The 14,829-nt window shown below is 42.3% G+C and overlaps 1 protein-coding gene across 2 annotated transcripts in view; it reads right to left on the reverse strand.

Annotated features, from left to right (window-relative positions):
- FBXW11 (F-box and WD repeat domain containing 11) overlaps positions 1-14,829 on the reverse strand; it is a 291,067-nt gene that overhangs the window by 152,240 nt on the left and 123,998 nt on the right. For both annotated transcript variants that reach the window (XM_029583589.1, XM_029583590.1), the window contains one exon: positions 6,562-6,787. In XM_029583589.1, the coding sequence (XP_029439449.1) occupies positions 6,562-6,787 (226 nt within the window). The remainder of the gene's footprint in view (positions 1-6,561; positions 6,788-14,829) is intronic.

A 14,829-nucleotide genomic window follows, 5' to 3' on the forward strand; every position in this document is an offset into this window, starting at 1 on the left:
TGGCAGACTATTATGTCTTCAACCTCCTTGGGTAAAGATAATTCAGCGATCATTGAATGCTCAACATCCAAGATGCCAAGCTGAGGGGGGAAAAGTTTGGATGAAACAGACTTCCCTCTTCTTGAGTTAATAAGGCTGGATCTGACCTAAAAAAGACTGGAGTGCTGGAAAGTTGTACTAGATACATAAATCAAATTTGTCTTAGCTATGCTGTAGCTATGAGGATCAGATGGGCCTAGTCTTTGAGCATTCTTTGTACCATCTGGGCTATCAGTGGAATTGGTGGAAAAACATACATGAGACCTGCATTCCAATCGAGCAAAAAAGCATCCTGAGCTATTCTGAACTCTCTAGGAAAAATGGAAGAAAAAAAACAAACACTTTTCTAGTTTTTTGTTTTGCTCAGATACAAACAGGTCAATTACTGGACGTATCCATAGATTGTATAGTTTATTAGCAGTCAACAGCTACAGAACCCATTTGAGTGGTTGAAAAACTCTGCTGAGGATCTGTTAACGTGTTGAAGATTCCTGGAAGGTAGGTTACTTGCAGGATAGCTTGATGTTTGCACGCCTATTCCCATATCTTTATCACTTCTTGATAAAGTGCCATTACTCTGTTCCCCCTTGCTTGCTCACATAGAACATAGCTACCTGGTTGTTGGTGGGAATGAATATTTGATTGGTTTTTATGTTGGGTAGTCTAGAAGTTGCTGTAAGTAAATGGAGAATGCTCTTCCCCTGAAGGAAGCGATTGAATGTTGTTAGAGCATATCTGATCCTACTCAATTCTAGGTGGTTGATTTCAAATAGTCTCTTTATGACTGACCATGTTCCTTGAGTTTGAAAGGGCTCCATGAGGGGCCCCACAACCTTTGATGGAGAGATCTATCGCCAACATAACTTAGTGAGGAAGTAGACAGAGTGGTGATCTCTCGAAGGATGTATGGTTCTAGCCATCTGCATTTATCCTATTTGTTGTGAAATTCTCTTTGGTTGTGTTGCAAGGTGGTCCCATTGGAAACAGAGACTCTACTGAATAAGCTGTATGTGAAGGCATGTTAAAGAAACCACGTGAATCACTACCATGTGGTCTAGAAAAACAAACTTTTCTGATTGATGACCAATCTAATCAGCAATCTGTATATGAGGGATCGGAAAGTATTTACCTGATCTGACAGAAGGAACCTCTCTCCTAAACAAATCTATCCGTGCCCCAATTAATATGATCTTCTAGGAGGGCAACAGAACTGATTTTTTGAAATTCACTAGGAACCCTAGGGACTGTAATAATCATACTGATTTTTGCAGGGAGGTTAGTACACCTCCCTCAGAATTCACTGTCACAAGCCAGATGTCCAGGTAAGGGAAAATTCTGATGCCCTGTCATCGCAGATGCGCTGCTGCTACTACAGCCAGGCACTTGGTGAAGACCCTCTGTGTTGCTGAGAGGACAAAGGAGAGTACTTGGTACTGATATTAGGCAGAGTCCATCATAAAGTGCAGGTAATGCCAGTGAGAATAAGCATAAGCATCATTTAGATCCATAGTGCATATCCACCACTCCTTCTGGTTGAAGGGGATGATTTGTGGAGGGAATTCATTTTGAATTTCTCCCATAGCATGTGTTTGTTCCAGCTTCTTAAATTCAGAATAGTTCTCAGTCTCCCAGAATTTCTTGGGGGATAAAGAAGTATCAACATTAGAACACCTGATCATGGTTGTTTGAAGCGCGACTTAACCTCCAGGCAGAACTGCTTCGATTCAGACAGATTAAGATTGAAGGTTGAATGAGGAGGAAGCATGGAAACCAGGAGAAACGCAAATAGTATCCAGGCTCCACAATTTTGAGAACCCAGCCATCTTTGGTGATTCTGGATTCTGTGCCATGCCTCCAGGTAGTGCTGAATTCTCTCCCTACTAGAAAGGATGGTTGCTGAGTTTGAAAGGTAGTAAAAATAAATAAATAAAGCCTTGATCCAGGCTTTCCTGAACTTGTTGCGGTGTTTTTGGTTGATGGTGTTCATGTTGTCGGAGGCAAAGTTAGAAGTTGTTGCTGTTGTGGAAACAGAGGTGGCGATATCCAGTATTGTTGGAACTGGCAGAAGGAACATCTCTAAAAATATGGTCTTTTAAAAGTGTAATGAACACACCTTGTAGAAGACGCTTGTTCTTGTCCCATAGAGAGGGACAACCGCCGTATATTTTACGTTTATTTGAGCAATTATTCTTCAGAGCTTCTCTCAAAAAAAAAAAAAAAAAAAAGGTGATCACAGGGGCAGGAGCTGTCCGCCAATTTGTTGTGGGCATCATTGAGTAGGCTACTGGCTCTCAACCAAGTCATAAGACATGCTCCGATGGATGTCGTATCGAATGCCTCGTAGATGGATTGATTAAGATTCCTCCATATCTAAGAGTGGCTGAGGGTATGCAATTCCACCTTCATTGGTTGGAAGAAAAGGTTTTAGTTTCTATATACACCCATGCAAGTACTGAACCAAATAGAATTCCCTGTACTTACCCAGATCAGTCCAGACTCCTGGGAATTGCCTCCCCTCCAGCAGATGGAGACAGAGAAAGTTTTTCTGATACTGTCACTTAACATGAGGTGCCACCTGCAGTCCCCTCAGTATTTCTCTTCAGGCTGCGGGGGCCACAAGGATCAGGTGAGTCCTAGGGGCCCCAGGCCCGCAGCGGAGAGCTCCTCCAAAGTTTCAGAAGCAGATGATTGGCAAGTGCAAGACCCTCTGGGGTTGGATCCGGGTTTGGTGGATCAGGACCCAGATCAGGCGTTAAAGAAACTGGTCGATGGCAATAATCCCAAGGTGGTACGGTTGTTCCACAAGGAGGAGCTGGGTCCCCTGATATCTTCTGTTCTGGAGGAACTGGGTATAGAGGTCCCACGAGAGGAATCGGAATTGGGAGTAGTGAACCTGGTCACGGTTGGCCTCCGGGGTCCAACAAGGTCTTTTCCATTTCACAAGCACGTTGCTGTTTAGGGAGTGGGATACCCCTGAAACAGGCCTGAAGTTCAGCAGGGCCATGGATAAGTTGAATCCTTTTCCAGAGGATACACTTGAGCTTCTGAAAGTCCCGAAGGTGGATGCATTTGTTTTAGCTATTACTAAGACAACCATTCTGGTTGCTGGTTCTACAACTCTGAAGTTTTCAGGATAGGAAGCTGGACGTGCACCTCAAGCAGATTTTGGAGGTGTTTGCCCTTGGCGTTCGAGATGCCGTGTTTAGCAGTTTTATGTTGAGGGCCGGCTTACGCTGGGCCAAGGTGGTGGGGGACCACCTGTTGACGATGAGATTCACGGCTGCGTCAGAGAGTTCCCACTCCCCGGGATCGAGTGACTGACTGAGAAAATTGGCCTGAACATTCCCCTTGCCCACAATGTGGGAGGCCGCCGGGCACTGTAGATGTCACTCTGGCCAGGCGAAGAGACGGCTGGTTTCCAGGGCCATCAGCAGACTGAGGGCGCCTTCTTGGCGATTGATAAGCCACAGTGGAGGAGCTGTCGGACAAGACCCGTATCGCCTTGCCGCAGATGAGGGGGAGAAACTCCAGAAGAGCTAGGAACATCGCCCAAGCCTCCAACCGAATGATGTGCCAGCGAGACTGAGCTGCCAGTCAGATCCCCTGGGCGTACTGGGAGAGGCAGACCGCACCCCAGCCCGAGAGACTGGCGTCTGTGGTTACTATCGTCCACTGAGGGACTTGTAGAGGCTTTCCCTGTAGCAAATGAGGTAGGGAAAGCCACCACTGCAAGTCGCCGACAGTAAGGCCCAAAAAACGGAAGGACTGTGTGAAACTGTTCCGACACTGTCTGCGAATGGGACAGCAAAGCTCTCTGGAATGGTCGCATACGAGCAAAGCCCAAGGGACAAGGTCGATGGCAGAAGCCAAGGGGCCCGAGACCTGCAAGCAGTCACAGGCCGTCGGAGAAGGCAGCAAGATCAGACTCTGAAACCGGCCTATCAACTTGAGAGCCTGCACGCGAGGCAAGAAGACCTTGCCCACCCGGTTGTCGAAGTGGGCTCCCAGGAACCCTAACTCCTGGGAGGACTGAAGGTAGCTCTTGGAGAAATTCAGTATGCACTGTAAGCCAAATAAACTTTAAAATTCTTTCAGAAAGAATCCTCAACAAACTACATTACCTTACAGGAAGAAATGAACTGCTATTAATCAAGTTGACGTAAGGAATAGCCACTGCTTATTACCGGCATTAGTAACATGAAATGTATTTACTGTTTGGGTGCTTGCCAGGTACTTGTAACCTGGATTGGCCACTATTGAGAACAGGATCCTGGGTTTTATGGCCCCCTCAGTCTGACCCAGTATGGCAATTTCTTATGTTCTTACAATATTTAAAAATAGTTAAGGACTGATGGAGAAATATGGTATGAAAAAAGAGATTTGGTGTTTGGGTAATTGCCAGGTTCTTGTGGCCTGGTTTGGCCTCTGTTGGAAACAGGATGCTGGGCTTGATGGACCTTTGGTCTGACCCAGCATGGCAATTTCTTATTTTCAACAATTACAGGCTGACAGGTCCTTGTCTGAATCTGAGATGAAACAGGCAAAGCGGATGGAAGCCGTTGTGGCGAATAGTGCGGATGCCTTGTATGAATCTCGTCAGGACCTCCTCCAGGAGTATGTCGTCTGTTTTAGCCCGGAGACACCTCTGGTTGAGGAATTGGTCAACCAATGTTTTATCCAAGTCTCAGTTGGGAGCTTTGCCCTATAAAAGGAAATTGTTCTTTGGTAAAGACTTAAAGAATATGATCAAGCTTCTCAATGAGAATAAGGTCCATAAATCGCCTGAAGATAAGCCAAAAGGAAAGAGTTCCTTTCCTCCTCGTTTCCGCTTCAGAGGGAATCGGCAATTTTGGCCGCTCAGAGCGTCGGGCAGTACAAAAAGGCAGTCCTCTGAAAGACAGCCATCCTGGAACCAGTCCTTTCGAGGGCGTAGGTCAGGTAGAGATGGCTCTTCTCAAGTTGGAGGTAGAGCCAAATCCAGCCAATGATACAAGGCTGGTCCACTCCTTGGTTCCAATGATAGGGGGCCAGCTGGCTCTGTTCTACGAGGAGCGGACTAAGATCACGTCAGACCAGTGGGTCCAATGCATAATAAAACAAGGTTACACTTTAGAATTTGCTCGGCCGTTAAGAGATCGGTACTTCAGAAGAAAAAAAGCTGGCAGTGTGAGAGACTGTTTGTCACCTGCGCTGGCTGGTAGCCATTCTCCTGTCCCCCCTGGAGGAGTAGGGGAGAGGCCGCTATTCCATTTATTTCATAGTTCAAGGAGGAGGGTGCATTCCATCCAATCCATGATTTAAAAAAGGAACAAGGCTCTGAAGGTTCCTCAGTTCCATATGGAAATCCTGCGTTCAGTGATTGCTTTGGTGCACAAGGGAGAGTAACCTATCGTCTCTGGATTTGACCAAATTGTACTTACACATAGGAATCCGGCATGATCAAAGATATCTGAGATTCATGATTCTGGGAGAACATTTTCAGTTTTGCACCTTGCTCTTCGGTCTGGCGACAGCGCCCAGGACCTTGTGCGTCTGATCCAGGCACAGACAAAAAAGGACAAAAGAGGTTCATAAGACATTCCACAGTATGTACACTGTAAAGAATGCCTAAAAAAGTATATATTAGGACTGGCTTGATGGCCCACATGGTACTGTCAATAAGGAGAACCGGTTTTAATTTATAGACCCAATTTCTGGCCTTCAGGCCAGCTAGAGCTGGGGAACATTGTGGTGATAGCTTTCACAGCCTTCAAGACAGAGAAAGAGACCCAGATATCATTCATTGATATCACCAAGCTCACTCAAGAGAACACTTGCATGATGCTCTGGAGGGAAACACTGTACATCTCTGACAGCAGATTACCCCCGGGAAGTAAAGAACAGGTCAAGGAAAACCCTCATTAGCTGTAAACATACATTCAGGGTGCTGTAGCTCCAGCTGCAAATGGAAACAGCTGTGTTAGCCAAGCCAATAAAAACCTAGAGCATAGAACTCAATGACAGACATAACTTCTAAAGACATGGCTACAATGTTTCAGCTTGCAAAGTTCAAGATTTTGTTTTGGGGAGATTTTGTTTGACCTGTTTCAGTTATATTTACATGGATCAACACTGGCCTCCAGTGGCCAGTTCAATTAATTACAGACATGACTGATTATAGGATAGTTTACTAGCAGACATCAACCCTCCATGCATCGAAACTAAACATTTGTAAATAATCTCCATTCTTGTTCAGCTAAGGATCATCATATGCTGATTTTCATTAAACATTCCAATTCAGGATATGGTGGATAACAGTTTCCAAACTCAAGGGTGCTCTGGCCCTTCTAATTGCTCATATCTTGAGCTAGTTGGGGAAAATAATATAAAACATGAAATATAAAATGTCTGTCTTCCCTCCTCCCAAAATTGCTGATATTCAGAGTAGTCTATGGGAATACATACAACTGTAATGTTGCCAAATAAGATTCAGTGGTAAATGACCATACTAAAATCTCCTGTGAGCAAAAACTGTTTTCTTACCTGGTAAAGCAGTGATGAAATCCCGCTGCAACATAGGCTTCAAGTATGAATTTATATGTCCATGCTGATAGTGGCACATCCGTGAAATGAGATGTTCCACAAATTCAACCTGATCTGATTCAGACCACTGGTCAAAATACTTAATACATAAGTCTTTTTCCTTCTCGTAGTTTCCTTCTGATGGCCGTTTCCTTGAGACAATTACAGATGAAGTTCCATTGCTGATCTATTTAAAGGCAAAACAAAAAGGAAAGCAATAAGCACCTATAGAAATATTGATGTTCAACACGAAAAGCCACTCAATTACAATTGAACCCACTAGATGAGAAAATAAAAATTGCTACATTTAGACATGTTAAGAAGCAGGTAAAAGCTGCTTTAAAATATGTATTAGAAGTTTCCTACATGGAGACCTGCCTTGTTAATCCCACAATCAATCAAATTTTCAGGTTTCTAAAGGGTTGTTCACTATGCTATAAACTCCCAAGCCTGTTTGTCCCACTTTCCTCTGTCTCTGACCCTAGCATGCTTGAATTCTGTCACCAGCTTATTCAAGGCATCAACTACTCTCAGAGATTTTCTTCTGAATCTTCCATTCAGACTTCATATCTCCTTGTCCTTGAAATTCCTTTTTTATGGAAAATTTCAACTTCATGTAATTTATTGAAGCATGGAAAATATTTCAATATTTTAGGTGTTGTTTTTCTTAATCACCTCTACTTTCACTTCCTTCCTCCAGTGAGCACATTTTGAGCGTCAAGTCTTTTTGTAGGATTTATCAAATATACTAAATGTTTGCTAAATAAGAATTTTGTTTACTACTACCATAATAGCTTATTAAAAGGATACAGCAAAGGCTAGTTAATTGGGAATGGTTATTTACTGAAGAAGCAGAAAAGAGGTGCAAATTAAAAGTCAGATAGCTATAGCTCATCCAGTCAATTCTGCTGCTCCAATTTGTATCTACTTGCTGTTGCATCACTGAGAAAAAAATATTAAAGCAAAATGTAATTTGCAGGGTTCATTTCACAACAGAATGAAATACTTAGACTTACCAATCTAGCAACAAAAAAGGAGCAATTTGAAAGACAAATGCTCTATTCAAGTCAGCAGGCATAAAACAGCGACTGGCTTGCAAGGATAAAAAACACACTGACCTGCACATTTTATTTATTTAAAAAATGTCTAAACTGTATAAACAGTAAAAAAAAAATATTTTACAATGAAACACCCACTAACACCACCCACTGCCAATTGCCACCCTCCCCATATTTCCTCATTATCCTGGGACTGCTCAGCCTAATATTGACACCCAAAGACATCCCTCAACACTACCCACTAAATGGAAACAAACATGCCTCAACCAGTTTTTAGAATTGTAAATAATTTGCCTCATTTCTAACTGCCACTAGTATCAACCCCACGCTCATCTGTACGTTTGCTAGCCAGAAACAGTCTTTCTCCAAAGTCTTCCTTAATGAAAACCAAACTGAAGAATTTGCTTAATATTCCTACTATTTTTCTTTCTCTACACCTTACTCCTTGTCCCTTTTCAGTCTTACAATGCCACCTCTCTGGTCTTCCTCCTTTCTATGATATACCTGAAAAATGTTTTGTGTCAGAACGACAGGATTCACCTGGCCACCTTCCTAGGAGTTCTGCTTTGTTCCTTGGATGCTGGAGGGGGGTGTCAGGGTTTGTTTTTTTAATTTCAATACTTCTGGCTTGTCCAATCTGGTTCTTGACTTTGAAAGGGGGAAAAGATCTGGGAATGGGGCTGACGCAGCATGCACAAAACTCTTCCAACATATGCTGGATGATATGCACAGAGTCTTTTCCAATTCTGGACCTTTGTCAGATGACATTTTGGTGCTTTCCTGGTAATTTGTGAGACTCTCGAGCAGACTCGGAATGGTTTCAGTAACCATCGAAAGCCAAGAAGCTCCTCGACTCCTGCGTGCTCTGTCATGCACCTCAGATGCTTTTTGGGATTCCCCTATGAGAGCTGCAAATGCCTACTAGTTTGTTGTAGTACTTTTTTTTTTTTTGCCTCCTTGATGCTAAAGAGGACTCCTTCTGTGACTGGTTTGAATTTTGCTGGGTCAATCTCCTCAATGCTTCTACCAACTTGCTCGTATCTCATTCGCAACGATGCCCATCAAGCCTGAGCTTCAGAAGTTCCTCTGATGCAAGAATTTTGCTTACTAATATATTTCTAGCTGTTTATTTTTAATTTCAACTTTATTTTTATTTCCTTTGCTGTTTTTGTACTTATCACATATGCTACTGTCAATGTGCTGAAGTTGAATTGCTGTTCCAACCTCCAGTTTGATTTACTCGGTTGGGAAGTTGGGAATGGGGTAGGCTAGGTATAAGTTAGGAAGAGACAGGGATGTAGTAACTGGACCAACCTCCAGATCCCGATTTAAGTCCCACCTGAAAGGTCCATGTTGAGCTGGAAGGTTGGGGTAATAAAATTAAGAGGTGGGAAAGCCTCCAAGTTCCTAACGTGTAGACATATGGACTCAGGGCCTGTGTGATGTACCAAAGCTACTCCCCAACAGGATGGGAGGCTGCCCGTGGTCCAGTCAACACCGCATGTGCAAAGGGGGCATCCTCCTTCTTACCTGGGAAGTTGTAGGGTAGGAAAATGGGAGGGGGGTTGTGCGAGTTGGGGAAGGGGGTGTTTTCTATGTGTGAGTTCAGGTGTGTGTATTTGGGAGGGGGGGAGAGATAAAATGGCAAACTGGGCTACTTTCAATACCAAGCCAGGGATGGAGAAATTTGAGGGGTACTCCAGGTCCAATATATCACAGCAACAATCCATGGGGAATACTGTGGTATATGCCCAATGTATGGAATGGATGGCTCTTTACATAGTACTAATATATGGAAAAGTAAGAGTTGGGAGTATTTAGGTATCTCTCTCTAAATGGAGAATTTCACTCCCGATTAAATAAAAGCACATGCTGTAATTTGCTCAGCAGCAGAAAGAAAAATTTTACCATTGCAGGAAATGCATCTAGCCAATGTGGAATATGAAAAGCTGAAAGGGGTTGGGTTGGAAAACTTTACAATGCCTCTTATAATTCGAGAAGCAGAGCGATTTGTGTACTGATTAACAAATCTTTCCCCTTACAGTGCACAGATCACTATCACTTCCTAATGAGAGATTTGTTTTATCATCATGTTCCTTATATTCTGCTCATTTTACCTTAGTTAATGTGTATGGCCCCAGTCAGGGGGAATCTGAATTTCATAAAGCCTTGACTGATGTCATAGCTGCATTTGGATTTGAAAAGTTGTTGTGGGGGAGGGGGGGCAGGAACATCTGTATGAATCTTGTAATGGATAAATCATCTGTGCCGGGAACATCTCCTCAGCTGCAGTCCAAAGACTTAGATAATTATCAGTTAGCAGACGTCTGGCGTCTGCAACATGCTTCTGATAAAAACAAATTATACATTGTATTCCCCACTACATAATACCTATAGCAGATTAGATTTCTTGTGTACACCAAATTTCCTGGTCCAAATTGGGAACAGCCCTATACTCCCTTGTGCGATCTCAGACCACAGCCCCATGGTGATCGAAATCACTTTGCAGTAGTAAAGGATGCCTCGCTACTCGTGGAGCCTTAACACTTTGCTGTTAGGAGATAAAGAATTCCCTGGACTACTGCATTAACCTACCAGGGATGGATTTAGAATTTTGCCAACCCTAAGAACTATTGGTGCTTTCACCCAACCAACTTTGGTAGGAGGCTACTACAGGTAGCAGAGGGATTTTCTGAGCTGAATGAGATTTAGCAGAGCTGGAAGGCAGCAAACCTTGGTCTGCCTGTTGCCCCTAAATGTTTGCAGCCCTAGGCATAGGTATAATGGGTGCCTATTGACAAATCCAGGATTGTAACAGACACAATCTTATGCCTGGAAGACGTATATAAATGGAATTGTTCTCTTAAGACCTACAAAAAATTGGAGCTGGCTAGAAAGGAGTTACAAACTTAAGAGTTAACTAGAACTGAAAGAGCCCTAAATATACTTGCTTAAAATTCTGTGAACAAATGGATACACTGGGAGCATTTATGGTCCAAGCAGTTAAGAGGAAACAGTGCAAGTTCCATATTGTTTCTCTTAAAACTTCGACAGGATCCGCAACGATAGACTAGATCATTCCAGGGTCACTTTTTATACAATACTACTTAGACATACTCAGACCCAGCTCCGGCAAGAGCAGAAGGTATAGATCATTTCCTTTTGGGCTTAAACACTCCTATCTTGACAGAAGCTCAGCAGCAGGCTTTGGTTACTCCCAGTTCCGACGAATGTCGGTATATAAAAATCAACAAATAAAATAAATAAGTTTCGCTCAGAGAGATACAAGCAGCAGTGCAGGCACTGCCTGGGGGGCATGCCTTGGTCCAGATGGATACCTCAGACCTTTACAAGAAACATCTGGCAGACTTAGGCTCAATTCCTGCTTCCCCTCTTTAACTCTATGGGAGAGGGAAGATCAATCCCTGTGTGACTTGGGGAATGCTTCACATTATTGATACACACAAAAAAAGGGGGGGGGGGGGGGGAAGATGCAGAGGACTACGGTTCATATAGGCCAATCTCTTTACTGAATTTGGATTTGAAGATACTGACCAATGTTCTACAGCTTCAGCCAGAAATGGTTTTACCTCTACTAGTACATATTGAACAAATAGGCTTCATGCGCGGGAGACTGTCTATGGCTAACACCAGGCGACCGTTCAATATTTTGTACCTGGTCCAGGGTCGGGGGGCACGGGGGGGGGGGGGGGGGAGATGATCATGTGGTATTGCTAGATGCGGGAAAAGGCCTTCAATCAGTTATCCTAGATGTTCTTGTAAACCAGGGGTGGGCAAGTCCGGTAATCGAGGGCTGCAAACCAGTCGGGTTTTCAGGTTACCCCTAATGAATATGCATGAAATAGATTTGCATACAACTGAGGCAGTGTGTATGCAGGTCTCTCTCATGCATATTCATTAAGGATATCCTGAAAACCCGACTGGTTTGCAGCCCTCGAGGACCGGAATTGCCCACCCCTGCTGTAAACTGTCCTGCAGAATTCTAAGCTGCTGGAATGTATTATAGCATGTATCCAAACGATGTATTCTAAACCTTGAGCATGTCTCTTCATTAACGGAGTAGGCAGGTGTTAGAGATGCCCCCTCTCCCTGTTACTTTCACTTGACTATAGAGCCTTTTGCAGAGGCTGTCAGAGCCCCTACATACAAGGACCAAGACTGGGAAAGCATGAACTCTAAGCGTGAAAGTTGATTTAACCAACCAATTCGTCTTCATAAATGTGGAGTATCTGGGACTGTACTTGCATGGTTTACTGACTATCTGAATAACCACTTTCAATTTTTCAAATTTAATCAATATACTTGTTTTCAACCATTGAATTCTGGAGTCCTGCAAGGGTCCGCATTGTCAGCCATGTTTTTCAATCTTTACCTTGCTCCCATCACGAAATTAACAACAGCTATTACAGATGGCTTTAAGATCTATGCTGACGATATTCAGTTTTTCATTAAAATTCAAACACCATGGCAAAAAACTATGGATCACCTTCAACTTTGCATGACCACCATTAAGAAATGATTGCACCAAAATAAATTATCCCTTAACACCAATAAAACTGAATTTCTGTTAATTCATCGCCCTCATTCTGCTCCTTCAAATAATACTTTGCCTATTGATAACCTCTCCTTTTCTCTAAATAAGCCCGATAGGAGTCTTGGAGTTTTGCTGGATGAAACTCATTTAAACCACAAATTAAAGCAATTGTTAAAGTTGGATTCTTTAAACTTCGCTTAATTTCAAATCTTTGGCATTTATTGTTTCCAAATGATTTTCACTCAGTGATATGTGAGATACTGTTCCCTCATTTAGACTACCGTAACAGTCTTCTAATAGGTATACCAAAAGTCCAACTTTATCCGATTCAATTACTTCTTAATGCAGCTGCTCGCTTGGTGTCAAATACCAAACAGTATGATATTTCTCCTGTTCTATCAAGTCTAAATTGGCTTCCTGTCTCTGTACAAATTAATTACAAGATAGCCTTGACTATCTTTAAACTCCTAAGCCCAGATTTTCCAACCTGTGCTAATACCCTGCTTCACATTTATAAGCCCAAGCGAGGTTTAAGATCTTCCCAACTTTGTTCGAAGTACCTTCTGTTCGTCTAGCGCATTTATCTTCCACCAGAGACAGACATCCTTTTCGGTAGATGCTCCAGCAGTTTGGAATCTTCTCCCTTTGGAGCTTCCAACTCTTGATAACTTGGAAATATTTAGGCGATCTTTGAAAGAATTTTTTCTCCATCGTGCTTTTGATGTGTGTTAAAATATAAATCTATGCGTTCTGAATCAAATACTTTTTTAGAAATTAGTGATCATTGTTTAAAGAATACGTTTAATTACTGTGATATTGAATATGAGTAATACTTGCAGATATTGATAGATGTTTTCAATTATTATTTACATGAAATACTGAATGTGAGTAATGTATGCAGATATTGGTCAGTGTTTGTTTATATGACATTCACGTTATGTTTTTTATGTGGTATGTTCTACAATTATTTTGTGTATGTTTTTACTGTGAAACACCCTGACCTTTTGTGAAAAGCGATCAAGAAATTTTAATAAAAAATGGAAAAAAAAATCTGTGAAGCTTTGTTCCTGTGCTGCTGTACTTTTTACAGCAGTATGGTCAATTAGCGGGCTATAAAGTGAATCAGGATAAGTCAGAACTTTTCCCCCTAAGCCCCAAGGTTTCCATTTCAGCCTGCTTCTCGGGTTTCTGGATAATGTGAGAAGGGTTTTCTTTATTTGATTACCCATATTCCTAACCGCTTTCAAAATCTGTTCTCTGGTAATTATGAAGGTCTTATCACTAAGACTCAGCGGAACTTAGTGACATAGGCAGACTTTCCCATTTCTCGGGTGGGCTATATTAATTTACTAAAACAGTGTTCTTCCAAAGCTGCTCTATTTGTTCCAGCACATCCCCTATAATGTTCCTTCTAGAATTTTCAACGAGGTACCTAGCTCCATGGCTAAATTATTTTGGCAAAATAAACGTATTAGGATACGGTTAGCCCAGCTTTGGTGGCCAAAATTGCAGAGGGGTATGGCTCTCCCAAATCTCAGAATATATATCCACAACACAACTAAGGAATGTTACTTCAAACTACAAGTATTAAAAAATCTTAAACCACTCCTTCACTTCAATGACTTCCGCTTAGTAGTCCAATCTTTGATATTGTCCAAGTTAGACTACTGCAATTCTCTCCTGTTAGGTCTTCCGCTATCATCCATAAAACCTTTACAGATGGTACAAAACGCCGCGGCGAGGCTACTCACTAACTCCAGCAGAAGAGATCACATCACTCCAATTCTGCACTACCTCCACTGGCTTCCAATAAAAGCTAGAATCACTTTCAAGACACTATCAATGATCCACAAGGATATTATGGGAAGCGCCCACCTAAATCTTACCTCGCAACTCCGCCTTCACACATCAAAAAGACCTATCAGATATAACTACAAAGGTTATCTACACACTCCCCCAATTAAAACCTCTCTAGCCAAACGAGCACTCTCCACAGCCAGGCCCACCCTTTGGAACTCACTTCCGCCAGATCTTCGTCTCGAAACTTGCCATCTAACCTTCAAGAAAAACCTTAAAACATGGCTCTTCCGGCAAGCCTTTCCGGAATCGCAGGAACACTTCGACACAGGACAAAGAACAAAATAGCGCAATATAAAGTCCACCGCCAACCTAATACCCTCAGGACCATCAGGACCTTATTGATTGTTTAAAGTAACCCTACACATTCTCTGTTCAATACTATGTTTATAGTTTATTGTAACGACCTTATTGATTGTTTAATGTAACACTACACGTTCTCTGTTCAATACTTTGTTTACTGTTTAATGTAACGCCCCCCGGCGACAGTTGTGTTATATGGAAACAGACTTGATTTTGATATATATATCAAGAAAGTCGGTATATAAAAACCATAAATAAATAAATAAATAAATAAATATTATTGGGCATTGAGACTGATGACTCAAAGCCTAGTTTGAGCATTACATTGAACCATGGCTACCGCTGGAGAAACTGCAATCAGATTTAGCGGAATTAACTATGTTACCATTCTTGTCACCTTTTGCTCAAGGCTGTGACGGGTGAAGCATTAACAGCCCCATGCTAACTCATACTCAG

This window comes from Rhinatrema bivittatum, chromosome 18 (genome assembly GCF_901001135.1).
Source record: "Rhinatrema bivittatum chromosome 18, aRhiBiv1.1, whole genome shotgun sequence".
In the NCBI taxonomy this organism is placed as follows: domain Eukaryota; kingdom Metazoa; phylum Chordata; class Amphibia; order Gymnophiona; family Rhinatrematidae; genus Rhinatrema; species Rhinatrema bivittatum.